General features: G+C 46.0%; 1 protein-coding gene across 1 annotated transcript in view; it reads right to left on the bottom strand.

The window, feature by feature from the left end:
- Positions 1-9,135: 9,135 nt before the first annotated feature.
- The window catches only part of Xrcc5 (X-ray repair cross complementing 5), an 87,312-nt gene continuing 68,826 nt past the window's right edge, over positions 9,136-27,621 (bottom strand). The window contains exons 17-21 of the mRNA XM_032901317.1: positions 23,857-23,966; positions 21,962-22,058; positions 21,657-21,724; positions 10,062-10,133; positions 9,136-9,369 (exon numbers count right to left, since the gene is read on the bottom strand). Of these exons, the coding sequence (XP_032757208.1) occupies positions 9,355-9,369; positions 10,062-10,133; positions 21,657-21,724; positions 21,962-22,058; positions 23,857-23,966 (362 nt within the window). The 3' untranslated portion in view covers positions 9,136-9,354. The remainder of the gene's footprint in view (positions 9,370-10,061; positions 10,134-21,656; positions 21,725-21,961; positions 22,059-23,856; positions 23,967-27,621) is intronic.

The raw sequence follows: 27,621 nt of genomic DNA, 5'->3' as shown, positions 1-27,621 counted from the left end.
CCGTTATCAAGACGGAAGCCAATCCCCTTTTCAGTGTCTCTGCGGCTCTTCCCATGCCTCTCACAGCTTTGTGAACTTCTCACCCTACCGATCCATGAACTTCCGAGCACAGGGCATGCGTATTCTTCAAACTCTAATCTTCTTGAGTGCCCAGGAGTGTAGACACAGCAGGTGTTCAAGGCACATTTATTAACTTCAGTCTATGGAGTGGAAGTGAGTACTCGAAGATTCCTTCTTGTGGAACAGGAAAATCAATAGGGCCCTTCCTCCCCATCAACCTTTGCATGGGGTAAGATCCTTGCAGCCTACATCTACCCACAGGGAGAAACAAGAGGATGGAGCCTCCAGGAAAGGTGGGGACTATGTGGTCTCTTTCCCCGTAACAATCAAGAACTCGTGACTAAAAGGACAGAAAGATACAAGATATAAACAAGATCCAATGTACATAGAACATTTGTCCCATGACCACGTTCTCAGTAAATGCAGACACACTGGTCCACCCTGAGTTTAGCAGCATGACCTTTTCTGCTTACTCCGGATGAACAAAGTCCCGTCTCTCACACAGAAAGCTAATCCATGTGTGTAAATGTACGCAGACACACATGCTTGCATCTTATCTACAAAGACAGAACCTCAGATTTCAGATTGTCAACAGATACAAATGCATACTTCCCAAAAAGGACTCCTTCTACCATTCCATAGTGCGTGTGTGCGTGTGTGTATGCGCACGTGTATAACAACATTTCTTCCACTCACACATAATACCCCCCCACAAACATCTTTTTTTCTAACTGCAGTTTTTTCTTTGTAGTCAAGATAAAGGTTTCATTGGTTGCATTGTATACTCCCCAAAAGCTATGCTGACCGACATCTTAATACCCAGTACCTTAGTGTGTGACCTTACTAAGAATCAGGGTATCTGCTGATGTAATTAGTTAAAAGGGATCACTGGAATAGATTGGGCTCTAAATTCAATGTGAATAATGTCCTAGGAGGCAAACAGTGGGTCAGGAAAGGAATATGGATATGTATGTCAGACAAAGAGAGCTTATGTACGTGTGCCAGAGGGGTTAGCTTTGCTCTTCAGCTTCTCTCTCTCTGTCTCTCTCTCTCTCTCTCTCTCTCTCTCTCTCTCTCTCTGTGTCTCCATATATGTGTCTCTGTCTCATCTCTGTGTATACACACACACACACATGCATGCATTCTGTCTGTCTCTGTGTGTCTGTGTCTGTATGTCTCTCTGTGTCTCTGTCTCTCTGTATGTCTCTGTCTCTCTCTCTGTCTCTCTCTCTCTCTCTCTCTCTCTCTCTCTCTCTCTCTCTCTCTCTCTCTCAGTCCTGAAACTCTGCTTTAACTCCTAATTAGAATCACACTGCCCATCCCTCTCTGCCAGTGGGCGGATAGCAGTTTATGAGTGGTGATTAAGCCTCGATCAGGACACTAATAAAAATGGCCCATAAAAGGCACCCAACCCTGACACCATTGGAGGATCCAGGGCTCAGGGAATTGTGTGTGGGGGAGGGTGTCTTTAAACAAAGGACCAGGGGAAGGGATATGTCCATGGCTGACCCACTGAGGTGGTACTTGAAACACAACATACAAAGCACTTCCTATTGAGAGCCCAAATGGTCTTTGTCTGTTGTCACCAGCATCCTTGAAGAGCAGCTGCCCATCTTGTTGGAGAAAATGGATGTTTGGGGGAAAACACACAGAGCAAGTTGGGAACAGAGGTGAGTGCTATGGCCTCTGGCTACTCCATGTGAGGCTCTGCAGAGCACTTTAAGACAAACAGGTGCTGGTATATAGAGAGAACTGGACAGACTAATAATGGGAAAAGTTACTGGGTGCTCTGTCAAATATTCATGTCGTTCACCTTCATTTTTCCCTGCAACCTCGGATGTCAGGTGAGCATAAATCCTGTCTGACAGCTGCAGAAATGGGAGTTGACAGTGGTTGAGTGATTTATCCGAGGTCAAACAACCAGGATAGACAGAGCGGAGGGTGGGAAAACACCTTACACTGGCATCATGGTCCTGCAGGTGTAAGGTCTGGGAACCGTGGCTTGCGGCAGAGCCCCAAGGTGACATGAAGCATCACAGGGCAAGAGACAAAGAGTTCATGGCTATGATCTTGTCTCCATCCTTATTCTTCTACAGCCACCAGGACGCAGTCATGGGGGTGTCCATTTAGAGAAGCCATGGTATTGTCAAGTGGCTTTGAGACCGTGGATTCCAGAGCTGAAGGTCCACCTCTGTCCTTACTGCTCTTCCAAACACCATTACTGCCGACCAAGGACGGCTTCTCCCACCACTGGTAGAGGAAAAACCATTCTGCCTCCCGAAGAGCACTCAAACCGTAGTAGCGGGAGAAAGGCTGTGAGAGGGACCTGGTATGCTTTCCCAATCCCTTCTGGAGTCCTGTGCCTTGCAACAGATGGTGGGAAGTGCTCCAGCTCCTTCCAGTAGACTCTGGCAAATGTGTGGTGTGTGAGGAAAGACAGGTGGAGCAGGAAGGCTGGGAGGGCCTGGAGTAGCTGCTGCTGGCTGACTCCATGGGAAGTGTTACTTCAATGAACAAAGTTTAAGCCACAAACAAGCCTACCCGTTACCATGTGTGTGGAAAGGCTGAAGTCTAGATGTAGACATCTTCTGAGATCCGCAGTTCATGGTGTGAACGCTTCATCCAAAGCTCATGCTGGAAACATAATCCTCAGTGCAGTGAGCTAAGAAATCACCTCAGGGATGGGCTCCCGGGGAACGGATGAGGTCAGCCCCTTGACTTGCTTCTCTCATTGGTAAAAGATGAGTTCAACTTCCTCCCTTCTGCCTCCAGGTTCAGGATGACACAAAAAGGCCCTTGCCAGAGGTAGGCTCCTCTGCTGTGAACTTCCTAGCTGGCCGGGTACCTTGGTGGGTAAAGAGACTTAGCACTAAGCCTGGTGACTTAAGTCTGATCTCTAGGACCCGCATGATAGGTGAGAACTAACTCCCTCATCCATGGAGAACTAACCTCCATCCGCGGCGTGAGCAGAGAGAGGGGTGGGATAACAGAAATGTAAATAATTGCTTTAAATTGGAATGCAAATAACATGGTCTCCAGCTTTCCCCCCTAACATCCTTGATGGAATTTTGGATCTGGATAATACTATATTTAAGAACATCCTCGGGAATGGGCTGTTGGATCTGTCGAAGTTTTAGTTTTTCCAAAGGTCATATTGATCTTCTCATCACTTCATGGTGGCCAAATCCAATGGAGATAGAGACAGGAAGAGTAACAGGCGTCCACAGGCTACCTTAAATCAGGGCAAGCCCTGGGACCCCTCTGCTACTGAAGAACACGGTCCCTTAGAAATGGAAGTGTGTCATTTGTACCAAAATGTATTATGCTGGCATTGAGTGAGTTACTTTCAAATTGTCTTTGGAGCACGTGACGCATCTGTACTCGTGTGAAGTGTAGGAAGTGGCCACTGGTCCATCGCTGGGAAGCTTGATGAAAACACTGGCACAGCCTGTTTAAAAGGAAACCCGTGTGGCTGCAGTTACTCAGAAGAACATCAAGAATTTGATTTAAATCCCGTACCTTCCATCAGCTTTGGATGACCTATGAAAGAGACATCCCCTTGGCCCACCCCCATTAGCCCCCAGACACATGAAGGAGACTCCGTCTGCCCCTTTGATGTGACCCTAGAGTCATCAGTGGCCTGGCGTTCCTCACTTTGACTATAGCTCACTCCTCAGCCTTTTATTTGGCCCAGGACTGATGCTGATCTCCAAGTAGAGTCCGTTCTCTCCTGAGGGTGGTGCAAACACCATTCATCTTCTCTGGTCAGGACTGGGGCACAGGCCACAGTGGCTCGGTGCTCACCAAGATGGTTCTTGTGTGGAGGCTGCAGAAATGGCCCAGTCCATGGGCTCCTTTCACACTCCCCAGGTGAGGCACTCCCAATCCTTTCTGTCAATGCAAACTAATTAAAAAAAAAAAACTTTCCAACTTTTTATTCTTACTAGGGTAGAGATAAATACAATTTCATGCTTATATCATATACTTGGGCCAGGACAAGTCTGTTTCTAGCCTGAGTGTAGACACTACCAGAGAAGGAACTGAAAATCTTTCCTGTTTCCAAAATCAGCAGAGGAGACCCCTCAGAGGGGAGTCTTAACTCTAGTAACAGACTCCACATTCTTGAAATAAACAAAAAACAATGTGGCCGTATGGAAGAGACGTGATTTTATGCTGGTGTATTTGATCTTGCCCCACTGTGTGCTCACTTAGTCACCTTCAAACCAAATAGCTTAGAAGGCAGTTTGTGAGCTACGGTTCACTCCTTTAGAGACAGCACCCGGGAGGCGGAGGCGGGCAGCTTTCCAAGTTCGAGGTCAGCCTGGTATGAGTTCCAGGACGTCCAAGGCTACACAGAGAAACCCTATCATGAAAACACAGAGACAATAAACAAGGCTGTGAGGGGTAATAGACATCTTGGGCACGCTATGCTTTGTGCACTGCTGGGTCAGCTCTTATGTGTGAGTCTTTTGTCTTTGTCCCTGTGAACACTATGCAGAGGCCTGCTTCTGGTCATAAGCATGAGGACTCCTTTCTGACAGTCATGGAGAACAGAACGGTTCCAGGTTTAGACGCAGGGCATCTACGTAATAGAACATGACTCCCCTGAGCAGCCTTTCATCCTTCCCACTTTTGAGATATCAATTCACAACACTCACCTGTAATTCTCAAATAATCAACTCCAAACACAACGGCAAGAACTAATGTGCTGAGTATCTAGTGGGAACATGGAGACTTACCTGTACCCATGAAGAGTAGGGTGACCCTGGACACCTGGGCTTCCCTGCTCTCTGAGGCCACTCCCCCTACAGAGGATGCCACACTGTCCTCCTCACCTGCCCCCATCTCCTCAGCCCTGCCCTCGTTTATGATACAACCTTTACCAATTGCAAACCAGCCACAAGGCCTGGCCCCTCCGGAGTGCCGCCTTCTCCCACAGGCCTCTAGCCTGCCACCAGCCCTACTCAAGTAGATCACCAAGACATTTACCCGACAAATCAGACCCGTCTCAAAATGGGAGAGTTCTGCTTCAAAATAAGTTTTATTTCCCTGCTTTGCCAAAGACTTTCTCCTGATAACAGTGTGCATTCATGAGCCCTAGCAATAATACGGTTTTTACCATGTAGAAAAGGTAATAAATCCCATTAACCCCATCCAGGTCTGTCAGAGTCCCTCTCGGTTCTCTCACCCATCCTCTATCACCGTGGTTCTCAAACTTCCTAATGCTTGCAACCCCTTAATACAGTTCCTCATGTTGTGGTGAGTCCCCACCATAGAATTATTTTTGTTGCTATAATTTTGCTACTGTTATGAAACAGATATTTATCTGTTTTCCAATGGTCTTAGGTAACCCCTATGAAAAGGTCATAGGTCATTTGACTCCAAACTGGTCTTGACCTACATGTAGATTGAGAACCACCACCATATTGCTGGTGGGCTTGAAGAATGTCATGTTTCGGGGGCTTCCCCTATACAGCTAGTCACACTGGCTCCCATTATCTCTCTGCACAGCCACTACTGAACCCTCATTCAGTGGGAAGAGTTTGTCATCTCCAGGTACTGCACCACAGCTGAAATGGAAGAGATTGTGGTAACTTGGTTGTTCAAAAGGTGAAGGGACCTGCAGCTGCTAAGAGCTTGTGGCATTGAGATCAGGCATACCGGGCATCAGATCAGGGCAACCGGTCTGAAACACTCTGTCTTATGTCCGTAGAGTGATTAGTTCTGAATTATGCTTAGCTGGAGAAAGGAGGAACTCCCATTCCAAAATGATTTCCAGACTCCAACACTGAGCAAGGGATTGCAACTCTATAATTCTGTGAGGTAGACAGAGCCACATGAGGGTCAAAAGGCCAGGAAGAGGAAGCTTGCCTGCTAAGGGGAAGAAATTATAAATGTAACTGGCAGCTGTGCTGTTTAGATCATTTGTGAGTTAAACACTGTTATTTCTACTTTGTACTCCATCCTCAAAATCAGGCAAGGAAGACAGGGCTCTCCTAAGTAGGCGCAACAGGGTGCCTTTGCTCTGTCTGGGCTTAGAGGCCAACTTCAAAGCTTAGCCCTGAGCTACAATCTAACTGCCCCAAGTCCTGTTCTCTGGAACATCCTATGCTGACTTCCACTTCGCTGTTGACCTGTGCACTTTATCATGGGAAGGGGGCAAGGCGGCACACAGCTGTTTCTTTGACCCTAGTTACAATACTAACAAAATCTAAAATGCATCATCTATAGTGCATACTAGAACACTTTTGGAGAACGTAATTATGCCAAGACAATTCACTGGCTACCTTGTTAAAACTACCAAAGACATTCCATGTCACCTTTGGTGACAGAGACTTTGATTTTTCATGCAATAGCTAGTTAAGTAGTTCCATGTCTAACAGCCACAGGTAGTTCTGAAAGCCAACACCGGAAGATTCAGGCCCCCAAAGAAGTAAGATGGATATATAACCAAGAGCAGACCATTTAAGAAATCTGTCAGGCCAGAGAGATGGCTCGGGAGGCCAAGGAGCTTGCCACCAAGTCTTAGGACTTGAACGCAATCTGCAGGCTCCACTGGTAGAAGGGAAGGACAGATGGACGCCTGCAAGTTGTCCTCTGACCTCCTGCATGTGCATGCACAGCAAATGTGATTGAAACTATGTAAAAAAGTCCGTGTGTCCTGCCTAGCTTTCTATCTGGAGCATCCATGGAACCACCTGGTCTATGGAAAGCAACTTTTGACTCACCCAGTGCTTCCTAGGACACGCACACTCATGACGGGTGAGCCTGTGTGGCAGCTGAGTCCCGGCACCTCGGCAGAGGCCATGCCCTCACAGCACCAAGTCTGATAAGGTACAAAGCTGGTACTGTGGACCAGAATGCTCAGGGGAGGGCAGCGTGAGGTGAATGCCGTGGGGAAAGTGCCTCAGCTGGGCTATCTGCTGCCTCAATCAGAATGGGCTGCAAACCAGTCACTGTGCCCGCTCAAAGCAAGTACGTGTGTTCATTTTCTTGCAAAATCGTCCTAGTCTTAGCTGGAAAAACAAAACAAGACACATCCTGGGAGATGAATCAACAGTTAAGGACCCCGGCCACTGCTCTCTGAGAAGGCAGGTTTGATTCCCAGTGCTCACGTGGTGCTTACAACTATTTATAACTCAGTCCCACGGAATCTCAGACTCTCTTCTGGCTTCCCTGGGCAATCTACACATGTGATGTCTGGACATACATGTCAACAAAACAGTCAACACATAAAAATAAACATTAAAAGTAAAAAGTAAGCAAAGAAGTGCCCAGTCCCCAGCACACTTTCCAAGATTAAAACTTCTGTCAAAGACTTACAACCATCATTTAAAGAAGTGAACTCAATGGGGTTTGGTAAGACACTTGAAAAGGGGCACGGGAGGTTAAGTCTCCTCATTTTTTTCTGAACCTCCTCTCAAAGTCAAACTACTCCGCCCAGTGACTTCCGGTGCACACACGCGCCTGGCACACAGGACAAGCTGAGGTTGGTCTGTTGCTATGCACTGTCAGGCTAAATTCCGTACACCAAGGTCTAGTTGCCTCCAGAGAGTGAGCTCTCACGCATGCCAGCCTCTGTTGTGCAAACCTTGTTCCTTAATTTAAAAGCACTGGTTGAATAAAGATGCCTGCAGCCTGTGGCGGAGCAGAAGAGAGGTAGGCGGGGCTTCTGTTCCAGGGTTTGGTTGGGTCTGAGGCAGAGACCACTGGGAACTAAATGGTCCAGGGTGGGGTAGAAGCCCCCAAACAATGATCGCTAAGCCAAGAACACTGGAGCTCCTGAGGACTGGTCTGTGGCTGACGAGGACAGCTCAGTGCTTATTGCTTTCCAGGGCAAGTTGTCAGCAGAAAACCTGGGAGCTCTGTAGACCTGCGAATCTCATTTCACAGAAATGAAATTAATCCAAAACGAAACGCGCCTACCCACAACAGTATGCTTCACAGAGTCAACAGCACATATCACTGTGCCTACAAGAAAAGGATGTGGGAATCACTTGTAATTTAGTCCTTTCTCATTTCTTCCTGCTACACATGCAACCTAAGTAAAAAGCACGAGGAGGGGTGATGGATGGAGAGATGTCTCAGCGGTTCACAGCACTTCCTGCTCTCTCAGAGGAGCTGAGTTCCGGTCCCAGCACCCACATGGGTGGCTCACAGCTGTCTGTAACTCCAGTTCCAGGGGATCTGATGCCCTCTTCTAGTTCCAGCAGGCTCCTGGACTCACACACCTAGACCCACACCCAGACAAACACATGCACACGAAATTAAAAAGGGAAGTATCACAAGACAATAAGGCTCAATTGACTCAAATAGTTTTCTAGTTTGATGGGACAGCTGTTACTGACAGGGAACTCCCCACGCTCCAGAGGCAGGAGGCGCTTACAGGGCCACACTTCCTGAGTCATCGTCAGGAGGAACGGAGAACAGTGCTTTCACTCTGACTGGAAGACTGTAAGTCACACGCATCCCGGGCTTTAGCTGTCCTCACTGGGGGTGCTTTAAAAGGGCACCTGAGCTGAGTGTGATAAATCCCAGCCCTAAGGAGGCAGAGACAGACTCATCTGGGAGGCCGAGGCCAGTTTAGTCTACCTAGGGAGCTCCAGGACAGTCAGGGCTCCACAGTGAGGTCTCTCTGCCAATAGGAGACTGGACTGAATGAAAGCCTTCTCTTCATGAGAACACTCTTATTCCCAAACTGATGTGCAGGGTGACTGTGCTGCCCCCGCCTGTCAAAGTCACCTGAACAAGCTAAAGTCGTGGTGAAAATGCTTTAAAGTCAGTCAGTATTGTGACTTTCCCCACTGGCCTACCTGGTAAAAACTAGGCGCTACTGCTCCCTCTGCATAAGTTGTTCTTGCCACTGGTAGACCCAGTGAATGACTCCTGAACAGAGCTGAGAACGACACCCCCCCCAGTCCCCCTTCCTCCCAGGGCCTGCCATGGCTCCAAGAGTGTCCGCTACCCTCACCTGACTGCTAACTCACCATCACATCAGGGTAGGATGAAGTCTACTTTCCAGAAACTTCTATGCATATGTATAATACACCAAAAAGAATGAGACCACACAAGGAATGATATACCAATCAGAAAATAATGACTCTTTATAAATTTGAATAGGGTCTAAGCTATTCCTTGTAATATATGTCTGTAGGGACCTGGAGTGACTCACTCCCAAGTTGTCTGCTAGGATGATGGCCAGAGCTTCATGTCCCCCAGCACGGCCTCAGGGATGGTGTTGGAGCTCTCAGCGACACGGAACTGGTACTCCTGGATTCCCCACGCATCCATCATCTATATCATGTCCAGCTGTAAACGAGAACAGCATATTCAGAAAGGAGCCAGGCCGCCCTCAGACCTGCAGTTCCAGTCAGAGGGTGAGTGAAAGCTGTAATGGTGGCTATGCACACACACAAGCCTGTACTGTCTTCTCATTTCAGCCCTAAAGACTTTCCCACAAAAAGACTGATAGCACAGTGTGTGGTCATCACTCCAGTCTTCCTGTGACACTGGAGGGCATGGTTTCCCAAACACGGCTGTGAAGCCCACATTTGCAGCTTCCCAGCACCCACGGCATGGTGAGACAGGCGAGGGCCGCCTAATTGAGAGCATCTAGGAAGTGGGCTGTGTAAAGGATGTTGGTGTTTGTCAGCCCACACGACTGCAGGTTACACTGCTTATTTCTGGTGAAGAACAATTTCAGTCAGTTATAACATGCTTCTACGCAGGGACTAGCTCCCTGGCTCGTTCTTAGCTCTTCAGAGGGGAGAATTAATCTGAACGAACACTATGATTGAAACCGCAGAACCCAGGAATTCCCATTATGAAATTACCTATATGATTAGATTTGTAATGGTAATAATTAACAGTGCAAGGAGCGTCTGGTGGGTGTGAAATTAAGGCACAAATAAAAAACACATCTACAATGACAGGTTGGTGGCTGTATTTACAGCTCAGACGGTTCCGTCTTTAAACACCTGGTGCCTGGTAACAGTACTTACTAAATCATCCACATCACCGCCTTCTTCAAGTCCTGTTGTGTCTTCTTTTGCTTTGTCTTTGGGGGTCAGGAACTATAAACAGAAAGGCAGTCATGAAAGTAGAATAATCATTTTTGTCTTTTTTGACAAAAAAAGAACAGGCAAACACAGAAAGGCTCTGAGGTGCAGGAGCTCAGCGAGTGCTCCTTTCTCCTAACGTGAGGGCTAGTTTTGAGGCTCGATAGTCCACACTGACTCCCACCAGAGAGTTCTTGTGGAGAAGGGGAAACATCAGTGCTTGGTAAAGATAAGAAGGTACACACCCGATATCACATTTCTTCCATAGGGCGGCGCTGGCATGTTCAGGTTAAGAAAATAAAATCCTTTCCCAATAAAACCGGAACCTCTTGTCTCATTTGAAAGGAGCAGAAGAATTTAGGAAGATTATAATCATCTATTCCTGAACGCAACAGAGGACAAATATCAACAGAGAACCAAATGGGCGAGCTTGGGAGGCTGTTTGGTCCTTTGTGGAAATCCTTCTGTTTGTGTTAGAGATGGTGTGAAAACACTCCACATTAGTGAACGAAGGTGGAGACACTGACCAGTCCGGTAAGGATCCAGAATATTCAGACTTTAGAAGTACCCGTGGCTCTGGGAATTACCTGAGCATCATTCCCCACCCTGCCCCTCTAAAACTGCAAAGCATGGCATCTTCTTCAGACTTTGGGGCACTACGCAGCAACTGCATGTCAGAGGTGGTCTAACAAAAGCCTACTGTCCCCAAACAGAAGGTGACCTTCCTGTAGCATGCGTACTCCAGGAGAGGTGAGATGGTCCTGCTGAAGTGTTTTAAGTGGGGTAGTAGGAATGGGCATGGCTTTCTGTTATTCTGCATGGTATGCAGGCCTTCCGGCTCAGCCCTGCCTCAACCAAGAGAGAAAACATGTTCTCACGGGTCTCTTGCTTTCCTAACATGAAAGCTGGCAAGAACTGTTTTCCCCACAAATCCCCATCATTGTTATGAACCATGGGGGTGGCCATGACCTTGAAACTCAGGATTGCTGTAAAGATGTCTCCTTAACAAACTGGAAAACATAGTCTCCCACTAAACGAGAGGTTGTACACAGCCCGTCCCTGGAGCATGCATGCACGCACACAATGGCTATGTTCTCAGCACCAGGACGGAAGCTATGGCAGTCTGTGGACTGCTTCTCTTCCCTGGGCTTTTTCCTCACTTCTTGTTGATCTCTAGTTTGACTAAGGTTCTTTAAGGACATTATGGATCTTCCCATGATCCTTTGGTGCCCCTCCACTAGCTCCAACTGTCCAGAGACAAAAATTCAGGGCAGACAGTCTGAACTGAACTGTAATGCAGCTGAGGTCTCACTGATACCGTATATTTATTCTGGGTGATAGGTGATATTAACAAAGATATCTGAGGGCCAAATGCAGATAAATGAAGTTATACACATGACTTGCTGTGTCAAAGTTGAAAATAAGCTATGCTTGTCCCTTGATTCTTAATCTTCATAGTTGTCCTGATTATTGTACTATAATGATTACTCCCTACCTTGGCCCTTCCACTAATTAGCATTAGCTAACACAATGTTTTACATATCAGAGACACAAAGCTGAGACGGAGTCAGGGTAAAAGAGTAAAGGTGCAGTTGGTTCTTGCTATACCCCTGTGACACAAATAACCAGCCCCTCCCAAGGAGAGGACAAGCGCCCAGGGCTCCGAGGCAGCTCCCACTGCATACTGCACCTCAGTAACCTGGAACATGGTGGGTCCTCCTGATGAGACTAGAAACCCCTAATGCATCTTGGCATCCATCCTCTAAAAGCTCCAATTCCCACAGCCTCTCTTCCTGCAAGGCCTCTTCCTAGTTCAATTAAAGGGTAAATTAAGATAGGATTGTCTGCACAGTACGACTGTGGTATATATAATTAAACACAAACGGCACAGCTCCGAGATGAGGCCAAATTCCTAGGAAGAGCAGAGCAGCAGGGAAAAGAAGAGAAAAGGAAAGCCGGAGTTTCCACCAAGGGCGGAACATCTGCGGCTGATTCCCTGACAGATCTGCTCTCGTTCCTGAATAAGCAGATTATGGCTGAAGGCTGGGCTGCCTCCTTATCCTCCCCAAAGCCCCAGGCGAGGCTGATCTCTTCCGCAGATCGCTCCTCGTCAGTTTTAACGGCAAGTAATTTCTAGTCTGTGCGGTGACAGGCAAGCTAGAGAGCCAGCACTCAAGGACTTGCTTGCTCTATCAAAGAACCAACATCTCAGATTGCAGCAGAAAGGGTAAGAGTCACTCCCATCTTTTGTCGTCCCTTTCCTTTGCAATATGCTGAAGTGGAGAAAACCCAGAATGGACACTTGGGTGACATGCTTTCCCCTTCCTCAAACCACCATCATTTACTTGGCATTACCACAAAGAGCCTCCTTGTCTAAAGATCATTATGAAAAGAATAAACAGTACTACCTCTAAGTACAGCAGCTGGCCACATTCAGAGAAATGGAATCAATAAGCCCTGCATAGGAACCGCTAGTCTCATCCTCCCATTAAGACTAAAAGCTGGGGCTGGGGATTTAGCTCAGTGGTAGAGCGCTTACCTAGGAAGCGCAAGGCCCTGGGTTCGGTCCCCAGCTCCGAAAAAAGAACCAAAAAAAAAGACTAAAAGCTAACAATCAGGCCTTTATCAACGCCCATATTAAAAGCGCATGGCTGTGGTGGCTCACACAAGCAACACCAGTACTGGGAGGCTTAGGCAAGTGGACTGCTGTGAGTTCCAAACCAACCGGCTGTACATAGGGAGTTCCGGGCTAGCCTGGACCATAAAGTGAGATTTTTGTCTCAAAGCAGACCACCAAGGCTTTTCCTGGGCACTATCGGGTGACTACAGATCCTTCAAAACCATCAGTAATGACACAGAATTGTCGCATGCACAAAGCCGAGTCCAATCCCCTACACTGCAGCAACAAAAGTCATGAACGCAAACAAAACAAAGCCAGATGTGGTGGTGCAATCAAGAGGTGAAGAAAGGGGGGTCAGGAGTTCAAGGTCACCCTCTACTGTACAGCAAGTTAAACCCAGCATGGGTTACATGAACTCGGGCCTAAAAAAGCTCAAGGTTACCTAAAATGACAAACAGCTTATTTCACTCCTAAAGATAGACTGCAGCAGAGGAACCGTGCAGCCCAGTGTGGAGAACACGGCCAGAATGTTAGCTCTGCTGGTTTCTTAGGAGCCCTGGGAGAGAACCTGACCATGTTAAAACTAATTATTCCCAAACACCTCTTCTAACTCACAGGTTTGTGCTTAGTCTCAGATAAAGGAAGGTAGGCAAAAATGCTTATGTAAGTGTAAATGCTCTAATTATAGGAATTATATGCAACTTACATATGGGTGTGTACTAGAATATCTACCAGTCTCCATTTACAAATGTCAACATCTCCAAACAAACCAAGTGCCTATCATCAAGAGGAAAGACTGAACTACGGTAGTCATTAACAGGGACACTACACAGCCAGAACACAGGCAAGAGTGTCAGCGGGAGCTCACAAAGCCTGACTCCAAGTATATGAGGGCCAGGAGCAGGCGAACAGGCTCTCGTGAGTTGGGAGATGTGGAGCTCTGACTGGGAAGGTACTGGGGAACTGTGATGGTCCGTATATGCTCGGCCCAGGGAGTGGCACTATTAGAAGGTGTGGCTCTGGTAAAGTAGGTGTGTCACTGTGGGTGTGGGCTTTAAGATCCTCATCCTGGATGCCTGGAAGCCAGTATTCTGCTAGCAGCCTTCAGATGAAGATATAGAACTCTCATCTCCTCCTGCACCATGCCTGCCTAGACACTGCCATGTTTCCGCCTTGATGATAATGGACTGAACCTCTGAACTTGTAAGCCAGTCCCAATTAAATGTTGTCCTTATATATTTTGATCATGGTGTCTGTTCACAGCAGTAAAACCCTGACTAAGACAGAAACCTTTTGGGCAGCAGGCATTCAAGTATATGATATGTAAGAATCCATCATGTTGGTCACACCTGATGCTTGCGAATGTTTCCTACATGTATGGTCTGCCTTAATTAAAAGTTTAAATTTAAAAATTACCAAGCTTGCTGTGCATGGCAACACATGCCTTTAATCCCAGGGGCAGATCTCTGTGAGATCTAGGCCAACCTGTTCTACAAAATTAGTTCCAGGACAGTGCCAGGGCTACACTGTGGGACCCTGTCACACACACACACACACACACACACACACACACACACACACACACACACACACACACCACTTTCACCACCACCTCACAACATTCAGAAAAAAAAATGACATCAATGATTTAAAGCAGAAAGGAACAAAAGAAACATTCACAGGGTCCAACAGAGACATCCACCAGTTAGAGAAATGATCCATCCTTCCTTCCTTCCTTCCTTCCTTCCTTCCTTCCTTCCTTCCTTCCTTTTTCCTTTTTTAGACAGGGTCTGGCATCTCAAGACTGGCCGTGAGCTCAGGATCCTCCTACCTCAGCCTCATGAGTACTGGGTTCAGGGGTTGGGGATTTAGCTCAGTGGTAGAGCGCTTGCCTAGCAAGCACAAGGCCCTGGGTTCGGTCCCCAGCTCCGAAAAAAAAAGAAAAGAAAAGAAAAAAGAAAAAAAAAATGAGTACTGGGTTCAGAGTCAGGTGTTGCCATGCCTAGAAAGAGAGAGTTCTTTCCAGACTGCCTCTCCAGTTAAGAGTACTTACTGCCTCTCCAGAGGACCTGGGTTGGGTTCACAGCTGTCTGTAACCTCCGTTCCAGGGGGTCTGATACTCTCTTCTGACTCTGAGGGCACTTGGCACACACGGTGCACATACATATGTGCAAGCAAAGTACATATAGACAAAATAAAAATACATACACACCACACTGTGCAGGAGGTCAGAGGACAACCTCAGGCCAGTCCTTGACTTCTCCCAGAGTTTCTTTTTCTTTGCTGTGTACTGGGTATTTTACCCCAAAGCATTCCCCTGGCCATAAAAACTTCTTTAGTATAAAATAAAGGGTTCGTTGATATTAGGGCAGACAGGAAAGCATAATTTTGTACATCATACACTGGCAGGATGCACTCTGAGGGTGAATCAGAGTTCAGGCTCTATTTTACAGTCTTTAGGGGTCACTGTAAGCACCTCTTGGTGGAAATGAAGCAGATGGAGACGAGTGTGTTTTAGTGACTCTTGGTCAAAAGTTCTACTTATCAGACCAATCCTTCACTTAGGAATGAAGGCCCAGTGCAGTGCGCAGAAACTGGCATTTTAATGTTCTTGCTGCCTCTAAGAGCTCACAGTAGAACCCCATTTAACCTTTAACTGGGCTTGGCTTCCCAGTGGTAACAGGATGGTTTTTCACTCTTGCCAGTTCTTAGAAGGTCAGTGAGAAGATCACAGAGTGGCAGTGGGATTCACTGGTTCTACGGTTAAATAAATACAAACTTTTATTCCCATTATTTCCTACTCTTACCTGAATATGATATGTGCACACACACACACACACACACATTCTATATGAGAATCATACACCACTGTGGAAGTTCTTCCTAAGTTAAAATAGTATCATATAAACATTTGATGTGAATACTAAATTAAGGGCTATGAAGATGGTAAGAATGCTTGCTGCATTCTTGACATTCAGATCCCAGTACCCACATAAATAGCCAGGCATGACCTGCCTATAAGGTATGCGAGTGTGATAATGACACAAATGCTATGGCAATAACCAACCCTTTCTGATTAGACTAAAAGCCTACCCCATGAGATGGAACCTTCTCCTGACACTGCAAAAGTGGCCAAGAGTCTGAGGCTAAGTCATTGGACCTGGGGGAAAATCAACTACTATTCTCCTAAAGAAATACAGTAATATGGCTTCTAATGGAACTGTTCTGCCCAGAGGTCAGTGCATGGCTCAACCCTCATCAGAGAAGCGTCTTCTTGCAATGGATGTGCAGAGAGAATGGGGAAGTTAAAAGCACTCAGTCCTCGGGGTATCTGTATCATACTCCTCCCCTCGAGGCTCAGGGATCTATATGAAGAAGAGGCAGAAAAGTCTTAAGAAGCAGAGGCTGGGGATGGCACCACAGAATCAATGTCCTTCAGACATTGGGCTGAAATACATATGGATGCATAGACTGTTAAGACCTGCATAGGGGCAAGCCAGGCAAACTCACAGCACTGAAGAGGGGAAGTAGACACAAGTCCACCCCTAACCCAGAACCTATTTGCAGTGGATGCCCACTGGGAAAGTGACAATCAGTTTTCTCCACTTAAGTGTCATGGGGCATACCAGCCACACTCCAGATCAGGCCCCATTCCCAGGAGTAGCTGGCCAACTTAAACAGACTATGCTGTGGGGCTTTTTTGGGGGGAGGGGGCTCTTTGTTTTATTTCAGTGTTTTTATCTTACTGTTTCTTTTGATTGTTGGTTTTATTATTGGTGTTTGAGATGGAGGAGGGAAAGAACATGGAGTTGGGTGGGTAGGAAGGTGAGAAAAGTCTGGGAGGAGTTGGGGAAGGGAAGAGCATATGATTAAAACATTGTTTGGGAACACAGATCAGACACGTATGCATTCATTCTCTGCTCGTCCCTGGTTACTACTGGATGCCTCAGTCCCACAGCGAGGGACTGTCGCCTGGAAATGAAGTCAGATAAACCCTCTCACCCCCTCCCCCCAAGTTGCTTTCTGTTAGGTGTTTGATCACAGCAAAATCATGACAGTCCCTGTCTCAGAGGAAAACAGTGGGGCAGGATAGAGCTGAGGCTCTGTGCCCTGAAATTTGAAAGAAAATATGTATCTTCCTCTGGCCTCCATGTATACACAGGCACAAGCACCCCATATACAACTACATACATACACTACACTCACACATAAACACACACACATGCATGAAAAATGTTAAATTGGTAGAAGCACTAAAAATGTGGAAAAAATGAAAATGGTGTCTTCTTGATGCAAAACGGAACCTGCAAGGCTGATGCGCAATGCACTTTGGCAGCGACTGTAAGATAACGCGTCCCAAGGAGCCTTTCACAGAGCTGGGGCCCCGCGGATTCCGCTGCTGCTTGCCATAAAGTGGAGTTTTACTGGTAGCGAAACAAACAGGAAGGCACCAGGCAGCCAGAACAGAAGAGCTTCTCCCACCTGTATTCACTATGCTACCTCTACTCAAAGATGGCGACATCCCCAGAGTTGTCTTAAACTGCACCTGAATCACTTCCGGTGATTCTAGAATCATCCAAGGACTCCACTTTATCCCTAACAATTAGCTGGCATTTCCCTCTAAGCTTAATCATCAGCAATTAAAACTCCTGATACACAGGCTCTGTGCTCTTTACTCTGAAAGAAGATGCCACACGAGCAACACAGAACAAGTCTCCACAATCTGGAGTGCCGTCTCTCCTTAGAGTCCTTCCTTCACACTCACTGAGATGTGACATTTTGGCTAAGATGTGTTGCTGGGAGGAAGGCCTACCTTTTGAACATCAGCGTTCTCCACTTTCTGTAAAAACTAGACTATGTAGTCAATGTCACCCAGACGGCGGATTTTCATAGTGCATAATGATTAGAATTAACTTATACGTGAACTTACTATGTTTAGCAAGAGCTGATTGGTAAGCTCTACTCCCTAGGCCTGAAGCCCAGCTATCCCCTCAAATGCTGTCTGGATGATGCTGTGATGGTGTTTTGTAGGTAAGATAAACATATATACTACACTTGCTCTTAGCCAAAAGGCCAAGAAGCAATAAGAAAAATTAAAAAAAACTGACTTTAAGAACACCCTTGAAAACGTTAGTAAGCCTCATCCAGTCAGGTGAAAGCCTTGAACGACACAGAAGGTTCCTTAAAGCCAGTTAGTCCTTTCTGTGCCAGGCAAGAGGCTGGCAACAGTGGTGAGAGGCAGGCCCCAAGGCACCCATCTCCCTTATAATCTGCGTGGATGTGTCCAGATGCGTCTTATCATCTGTTGGGAACAGAGATTGACAAGAGATACATTTTTTTCCCATTACCAATGTTATCTTGAGACAGCCTTTGCTTTTGAAGGGATATCCTCAGTTGTCTTTAACTTTATAAGGTCATGGGTCAGTGGCAGCCAGCACCCATCCTCAAGATAAAGACAATCAAAGCACCTGTCTTTACCAGTGTATGATTTGGGATTCTCCCTGGCTAGACTTGGCGTAAAAAGCCTATACCCTCACTCAGTTTGTGCGTGCCTGCAAGTGGATCTTAATGAGTCACCTTAATGAGTCTGTCTTAATGGCAGACAACCTTAATGAGTGCTCTCCCCTCTATAAAAAGATCAAATTGTAGGATAATACAATGCACTGATTGACATTCTCCCGGTACAGGTCACTTTTTTATTTTCTAGTCTAACTTTAAGTCAAGCTTAAATTAGAAAAACATAGTTTCTTTCTTTTTGTAAGGTCTGGGTTAAACAGATACAACAGATACAACCTCTCTCTCTCTCTCTCTCTCTCTCTCTCTCTCACACACACACACACACACACACCCTATTCTATTGATGTTTCTTTGAAGACACTGACTGATCACAGCACTGTATAAAGTGACAAACAGCAATGAGGCTGCACAGGGAGTGGCACTCTCAAGCCCATGGCACTCGGTACGACTGTCGCAGAAGGGGCTCCAGGCATTGTGGGGCACTCAGATGACACAGCCTTCTTTTGAGCGCTATGGTCTCCATTCTCAAGGGCAGGCCCATGCCTGTCCATTACCAAAGACCTGTGCAGCTCAGGTGGTGGATGCTTCTGCAGCAAGCGCAAGGCCCTGGGTTCAGTTCCCAGCACTGTAGGCACCAGTGTGGGGAGCTGCACCTGTAATTTCAGCACTGGGAAGATGGAGGCGGCAAGGTCAGAACTCAGGGCCGAGCTGAGGCAGTGGCTCAGTGGGAAAGACATGTGCTGCACAAGCATGAAGACCTGCGTTTGAATCCTTGCAAGTCATGTGCAGCTGGAGGCTGAAGTGCACGTCTGTAATCCCAGGGTTCCTACACTAAGGGGGAAACAGCACAAGTCCTAGAAGCTTGTGGGCCCGGGACACTGTCGCAGGCAGTGCTGAGAAGAAACCCTGTCTCAAACAGGAGCACAAGGATGACATCCAAGGTTGTCCTCTGACCATCACACCCATGTCATAGCATGAGTGTGATGGCACTCACATGTACACACACACACACACACACACACGCACACACACATTTTGTTTTCAAGTTCAAGGCCTTCCTCAGCTACGTGGGGAGATCAAAGCCAGCCTAGGCTATAGACCCTATCTCAAGAAAAAAAGAAAAAGAAAAAAAGAAAAGAATATCAAACAAATAAAAATAAACAAGAAAAAAACCTTTTCAAATTAAAATACTTAGTAAAAACTCTTGATTATTGCTGCCTAACTTCTCTCCCAAATAATACTTCAGTTCCTGCCTAATGCCTTTTCTGAGTTGAAAATTCCTGACATTTCCCATTTGGCCTGCAGTTAAATAATGAACATTCCCAGTCTTGTTTCTGCCGTTCCTTACAGCTACTCTGGTTCTCCAGCCCCAGGACAAGTTCTCCTTAACCACCGGAGGTTACCTCTCAGTCTTCATCGCAGCCCTATGCACCCACGACTGAGCATTTGAGCTTCTAGAGGTCAGAGTGCTAGTACCCACGCCCCACGACTGTCATCCGCAGCTCTGTCTACTGCCAGCTGCCAAGTCCCGTGCAAGTGAGACTAGCTCAGCCAGTGTCTGCATCTGAAGCAGGGTGTTATAAACCATGTACCCTGAGCTTCTCAATTTAATTTCATAAAAATTTCATTACAACCTTGAAGTACAAAGAAGAATTCCTGAACTAAATAGCTGCATATATTTGACTGGCAGCTGAGTCAGATTTAATATTCAATACATCAAACAAGGAGGCCTTAGCCTAACCAGTGTGCCAATCAAAAGCCGTGGGTTCTGCATATGTCCTCTCATTGAGAACACCTGGCTATCTCTCTCCCAGCTCCATAAATACATTCGCAAGAATAGCTTTAAAACCACAAACAAATCATTCCTGAGACCTGTCTTAAACAGCAAAATCTTTGGAGTAGTCTCTGTCTTTGTTTTGTTTTTAGTACAAAAGAACGAAACCTGTACCTCACGAATGCTATTTTAGTAGATTACTCTACTGTGGAGCTCTGGTCCCCAGCCTTTGCTGTTTAACCAGTATTTTAAAAAGGGATTGGGAAACACACATGGTATGCACTCATTGATAAGTGGCTATTAGCCCAAATGCTCAAATTACCCTAGATGCACAGAACACATGAAACTCAAGAAGGATGGCCAAAATGTGGATGCTTCACTCCTTTTTAAAAAGGGGAACAAGAATACTCTTGGGAGGGGATAGGGAGGCAAAGTTTAGAACAGAGGCAGAAGGAACGCCCATTCAGAGCCTGCCCCACATGTGGCCCATACATATACAGCCATCCAATTAGACAAGATGGATGAAGCAAAGAAGGGCAGCCTGACAGGAACTGGATGTAGATCTCTCCTGAGAGACACAGCCAGAATACGGCAAATACATAGGCGAATGCCAGCAGCAAACCACTGAACTGAGAACAGGACCCCCGTTGAAGGAATCAGAGAAAGGACTGAAAGAACTTGAAGGGGCTCGAGACCCCATATGAACAACAATGCCAAGCAACCAGAGCTTCCAGGGACTAAGCCACTACCTAAAGACTATACATGGACTGACTCTGGGCTCCAACTGCATAGGTAGCAATGAATAGCCTAGTAAGAGCACCAGTGGAAGGGGAAGCCCTTGGTCCTGCCAAGGCTGGACCCCCAATGACCAGGATTCTTGTGGGGAGGGTGGTAATGGGGGGAGGATTGGGAGGGGAACACCTATATAGAATGGGAGGGGCAGGGGTTAGAGGGATGTTGGCATGGAAACTCGGAAAGGGAATAACATTTGAAATGTCAATAAGAAATACCCAATTTAATAAGATGGAAAAATAAGGGATTGGGGAGGGTGTGACCAATGGCTCAGTGGGTAAAAAGTGCTTGCCGTCAAGTCTGACAAACTGAGGTCAACCCCTGGAACCCACATGATGGTAGGAGACGACCAATGCCTGCAGTTGTATCAGACATCCTCGCATGTGCCATACGCCACAAGCCATGAGCCACTGCATGTAGCCCACCCCACCCACTAATCACACACACACACACACACACACACACACACACATACACACACACACACGCGCGCGCGCGCACACACACACACACACACACACATGCACACGCACACGCACACGCACACGCATACATTACAATGTCATTTAAACAAAGATGTAAGGTGGGAAAGACAGTGGAAAGACAGTGGTGGGAGGGTGGTCCACCACAGCCACACTGGGACCTGGCTAAGAAGGAAGTGCACTGTGAAGTTCCAGGACTACAGATGGATTCTAGAGGCACAGCAATGGGAACAGGGCACGCTGACGTCTGTTCTAAGAGTGCAGCTGCAGCTGAGGCGGTTGACTTGGCTGTGTTAGGAGCTCCCCCGTGGGGTAACTCGTCTAAAGACAGGGAGGGGATGAGCTCTCAGTACCTTCTTGGCCTCCTCAGCTGTGACAGAGCTTCTCGGGCTTTCGTCTTTGGTGATCAGAGTAACTCCATCTACAAAAGTAAGGTGGAAAACAATTAGGGATGTGTCCAGCCTGGCCTCCCAATGCATGTGCACACACATATGCAGACAAACACACAGACATGCTCACATGCACAAAAGCACATACATACAAACATGCATACGCACATGCATTCGTACCACACACGAAAACGAGAAACCTAAAAAAAGGAAAAATTTTATGTATATTTTAAGTAGCATGAATATTTTAAGAAACAATGCTACCTTACCCTGAACGACAATTTCCCAGAAATGATTTAATTGTTTAATTTCCACTTTCTCTCGAAGGCCTTCCAGGAAACTGTTGAAACGCTGCTCTTCTGAAAACTGGGGGTGGACAGGAGTACAAGAGGCAAATCAGAGCAAGCGTAAACCAAACATCCTTCAGCCAAGGCACTCACTTGAATCCATCAGAAAGAGCGACTTTAGAAACTGGAAACCAGCGACAGACTGCTCTGATCCGTGTGAAGCAGAGAGCCGTCTATCCATGGAGGGCACAGAGCCGGGAGCCACAGAGATCTTGGCAGCTTAGAACATCATTTTTAGCTTTCAGTGCAGGCAATTTCAAATAAAACAGCAGTTTACTGGGTGCTCGCGCACTGACTGACTTCAGGAATTATCAATTTAGCCAATCTCTGTTTCACTCTGTGATCACCAGAGACTGACCGTGGGCCCTCATGCACGCTGCATGAGTACTCTGCACCGAGCTGCATTAACCCAGCCAATCTTGTTCTGTCTACACCCCTACCTCTCACAGCTCGAGTAATTCTTCAAGTACATTTCAGTCGTATTATTTCAATTATAAATATTTCTGTATGTCATTTCTAATTTTTTTTAAATTAAGAAACATATTCATCTGGGATCCTTGGAACATGCCTATCATCCTAGCTCAGGGGAAATGGAGGAAAGGAATGAGTTCAAGGCCAGCCTCAGCTGCACTGAGAGTTCGAAGCCAGTATGGACTACTGAGACCCTGTCAGTAGTCTGGGAGGGAGACTACTCAGAGGTGAAGGAAAGGAAAAGTACATGCCATCGTGTGTCAGAGAATTTGAAAGGTCCAGGGAGTAAAGAGCCACTTGGTATCTTGTTTCTTTAGTTGAACTTCATTTTCTTTAAAAAACGAATTTTACTCTTAACCCGGGTCCACACGAGGAGGGATCACTCTGTCTCCCGTCTCCTTGGCTCCCTTCCATCCTGCTCTCATCCGTTAGGTGATGCAGATGCACAGGTCCTCTTCCACACTAGGCTGCTGAGACGATGGTCCTAGCCTTCCTTTGGTTTCCCACCCGAGTCCTAACCCAGCCTGTGGTGGGACCAGGGCACTCATCTGGGTCACCCTTAGCCTTTTCTTCGTTCTGCATTTCCAAATGTCATTGTTTTTAATCTGTGGAGTATTTGAATCATCTACTTCTGAGCCTTTTATTCTAATTCCAGCCGTTTTCTCATTTTCCTGTCTTTCTTTGTAAGCACCTAAATTATTCAAGTCTTTGTTCATTCAGCAAATATTTAACCAATCAGCACCCACACAAACACATACTCTACAACTGTGCCAACTTTACACCTTCGATTTCAAAGCGGCTCATTTCTTGCTTAGAGGGAAAAAGGCCCATAAATAACCGGGAAGAGGGCTACAAGCATTTTCTAAAAGTTCCTAACAAAAAGAAAAACACCCCCCCTACACACACACACACACACACACAGCACTGGGAAACTACTGCCGTGTGCAGGGTCTTTTCTCTTCTTGCATTCGTATACCTGTCCTGTCTCTGTAAGTCCTTCTCAGCACGATCATACATATCTCTCATCAATTTTCCTAAAAGAATTAGTTTACCCTTTATAACGTCAGGACTACAGAAGTTACAATGGGACTTTCTTGGTCCTTTAAGCAGAGGCATGGGCCTGTACACTCATGTCATAAAAAGCTAACCCTGAGGGGTGAACTGCCCAGCCACCACTATCTCCACTCCTCCTGAGAGGTGATAATGGCAGGTGAGTTGGTCATTTCCACTTGGCATACTGTACAGTTCAGTGAGAATGGTGCGTTCCCAAACCTAGGCTTATTGTGGGATGCTGCGTGCCCCTGTCCTGTGACAGCTGCTGAGTAAAGATGGGTGAGCACGCTTACCTGAATGGCTTCCTCCCGGAGAGCTTTGATGCAGTCCATACTTTTCATAAAATACAGTGTTTCATTGGTATCCAAAAACTGTTCAATGTGACTTATTAACTGGAGACTCGCTAGAATAGAAGACAATAAATTTATTCTCTTGATGTGGGGGGTGTTTGTGAAAATATAGTGCAATTCTTGGTGCACAGCTGTAAGGGTGAGCTCTTGTTCAAGAGCTCGCATACTCGCCAAGCTTCTTAAGGGGGGGGGGGGGATGCAACGTCCCATCTCCAAAGTCAGAATTTAAGAACTCTGGTGTCAGACACGGTGGTGAGCGCCTTTAGTCCCTGTACTCAGGAGACAAAGGCAGGCAGATCTATTTGAGTTTGAGGCCAACCTGGTCTACAAAGCAAGTTCAGGCCAGCCAGGCCTCACAAAGGAACCCTGTCTCAAGAAACAAAAAAAACAAACCAAAACAAACAAAAAACAAAAAAGAAAAGCAATTCGGTAAAGATTTAGAGGAACAGCTCAGCAGTTCAGAGCACGTGGGTGATGTGCTGTTCTTCCAAAGGCCGAGAGCTCTGTTCAACACCCACGTAGGGCAGCTCACAACAGTCTTACTGTACAGCTAGAAGAGCTGATGCCCTCTGGTGGCTGCTGTGGGCACTGCAGTCACAGGTACAAACTCATGCAGACACATACATAACGGATAATTAAAAGAGTAAATCTTTTGAAATAAAATTAAATTTCTAAAGTTATTAGAATTATAGCTTAGTATTCTTTCCATAGGTTGTAGTAGGATGGTTTGTTTTATGTTTTTATTTGCTTGTTTTATTTTAAATCTTAGTGTGTTTTTTTTTTTTAGCTTGAACAATTCAAAACTACCTTCCTTAACATATTCACAGAAAATTAATCCTCCAGTTCCTCCCCTAACTCTGGACTTAGTGTAACTAACATCAGGCAATGAAAAGTACCGAGCTAGGCACAGCCTACCTTTTACCAATCCCAGATTGCATTAGGAAAGAGCAGCCCACATTTGCCATTGAATGAGCGAGCATTACTATATCTGTGCCCTTCCTGGACCTGAATATTCCCCATGCTTCTCAGCACTGCACTAGTGCTGGACACTTAGAAAGCAATAGCTGTCAGCAGGCAACGTATAAACGGCTTGGAAAGCAGAAGGACATTAATAATGTTATCATCTGCAAGGCAAGCTGAAACTTGTGGCTGCCTCACAAACAAAGAAAAAAAAATCCTTCAGTAGGAAAAAAGCAGAGGAAAATAGAAACATGCCTGGAACTCAGCAGAAGAAACCAATGAAACCTGGACATCATGCCTAAAGGCACATTCTCCTGCATCCCTGGAACCACGCACTGCCGGCTGCCTGACAACTTCTGAGGGAGGCATGGCCAAGAAGGCAAGGCTGCTATTTCCCAAAATCATGACCTCATTTGACCATTCTGTTTAAAATGTATGTGAGAGTGCGATATTAAAGCAAACTGCTTTTAAGAGTCATCTGTGGGGGCTCAGGGCCACTAACTCTATGAATCAGAGCACTGAACACTGTTCAGCGTCTTACAAAAGACCTGAATCAGTGCCATCTACTCATTTCCGGAGGACCTTAAAGCATGCAGAAAGGATTTAAAAGAAAAAAAACGAATGAAGCATTTTCTCATATAGCAATTTCTCAGGAAGGAAAAAAATATCCCCAAGAACCATTCCATTTCTCCTACCAACCGGAGATTATGATCTCCCTTATTATAAAGCATTTGACAAATTTGAGGATTAAAGAAACACTTCCCTATGCAATTTCAGAAATCTCCCCCAATGTGTCCTCCAGCAGTAAATTAATATCCACATACTATTCAAAGGAGACACAGCGTGTTCCCACGGTCTTTGTAGGGGGATAAATAATACAGCCCGAGTCTGCAGGAGAGAACCATCCACAAGAAACTCAGAGCAACAAAGCGTTTCCTCTTTTCAGCCAGCAAAGGCAAAGTAGCCAAGTGTCTGGTGTTTCTAACACAGCTCACAACGCCTCCTTTTACAGACGGTTTGATAAGAGGTTCACTTAGCATCAGAAATCTAGGCACAAAGAACGTCCCTTAGAGTTAAGGACACTAATCCCAACACTCCAAGTCCTCCACTTCTGCTGAAGTGAGAATGAAGACTCTTCGGAAGCTATGATGTAACTGTTTCTCTTTGCTGCATTTAGCGACCATGTCATCAGCTTGTCCCAGACAATATTTACTAGGTAACTACTGTGTACAGACATGATGCTGTGTTCCTTAGGATTCAATTACGTTTAAGGTAAGTCCCTTCCCTCTGAGGACTGAACAGTCCACTAAGGTATGTAATAACACACATAATAATAATAATAATAATAATAATAATAATAATAATAATAATAATAATAATAACTGGGTATAAATCTGAAGAGGGCTATGAATGTTAACTTATCTGAAAAAAATTTGTGCATGGGTTGAATTTTTTCAAATTTTTGGTGATTCCAGGAGGCATCGCCCATGAACATGGCTCTTAACTAGGCAATGGGACGTAGACGTTGGCTTCTCTCCAGCAGCCTAGGCTTAGTACACACAAGGACATGGGTTCGGCTCCCTAGCATCCCTGTAAAAGAGGATCCCCAGGGTATCTCAAAAGTAAGGTGAAGAGTAACAGGAGACACCCCAAGTTGACCTCTAGCCTCTACACACACACACACACACACACACAAATGGGGAAATCTACAAAAACCACATAAAACCACAAAGGATGAAGTGATAAAAGGTTTTTGTCACTTAGCTCAGGAGCCCATTAAGCAATGAAGAGGAGAAATAACTGAACTGTTCCACAAAATCCACAGTTTCCTTACCTGAAATATGAAAGAACAGACTCATATACTCACACTCACAAACACATTCACAAGCACTAGAGACACAGAGACAGAGACCAGTTTACAGAGAAAATACCCAACTCAAATAAAATTAGCAAACACCAAAGCCAACTGTCTGATGTTCTCAGAACCCGAGAACCCATTCGGACTTAGTCTATCAGATGCGCCTGTCAGACTGCCTTGTCCTTTCCCCCACAAGGTTGAGAAACTCAGGCAGATAAACACACCGACCTTCCAACAATCCAATGAAGACAAAGAGCTGGAGTTCTGTCCTTCCAGAAGCAGGCAGCCAGACAGCCTGTGCAGCTGGCCCCTGATTCTGAATTCTGCCCCTTTGCCCAGACAATTTTGTGGTTCACTGACTATAATGAACCATTTAACATCAGCATAGCTGTGGTGGATAGCGCTTTACATACTGAATATTAGGAAGGAATATGGACAAGAGACTTCCCCTTCAACATTGGGGGACAAAGCCCATTTCCCTGCCTTCTTTAATAAAAGTAAACTCAAAAAAATGACTGGGAAAAACAGTATCTCTTCCTAGCTGGTTTATGCTTTTGGCTCCCCTGTCCTGCTCTATGAAGGAGATGCTGATCACCACGTGCTTTTCTCTGCTTCTACAGCAATAACAGGGCTAAGAGACAGCCTGACAGCCTTCATACTCCGTAAGTCACAGATGCAATTATAATGCACCAAAATGTTCTTCAGAATTAGCCAGTGACTCAACACTAATTAGTAGCAAATATAAAAAGGGGCCCTGGAAGGAGTATCCATCCTAGGATACTACAGGCCTTCATTTTTCTCAAAGAGGCTTCAGAGATGTCTATTCTCGATTCAGGCTGGAGTGGGCTTAATAGAGTAGTCCAGATCTTGTTCCTAAGTAAAAGGATCAG

This window comes from Rattus rattus, chromosome 4, assembly GCF_011064425.1.
Source record: "Rattus rattus isolate New Zealand chromosome 4, Rrattus_CSIRO_v1, whole genome shotgun sequence".
Classification (NCBI taxonomy): domain Eukaryota; kingdom Metazoa; phylum Chordata; class Mammalia; order Rodentia; family Muridae; genus Rattus; species Rattus rattus.
The sequence above is the reverse complement of the archived record's forward strand: the minus strand, read 5'-3'. Positions and strand labels throughout refer to the sequence as shown.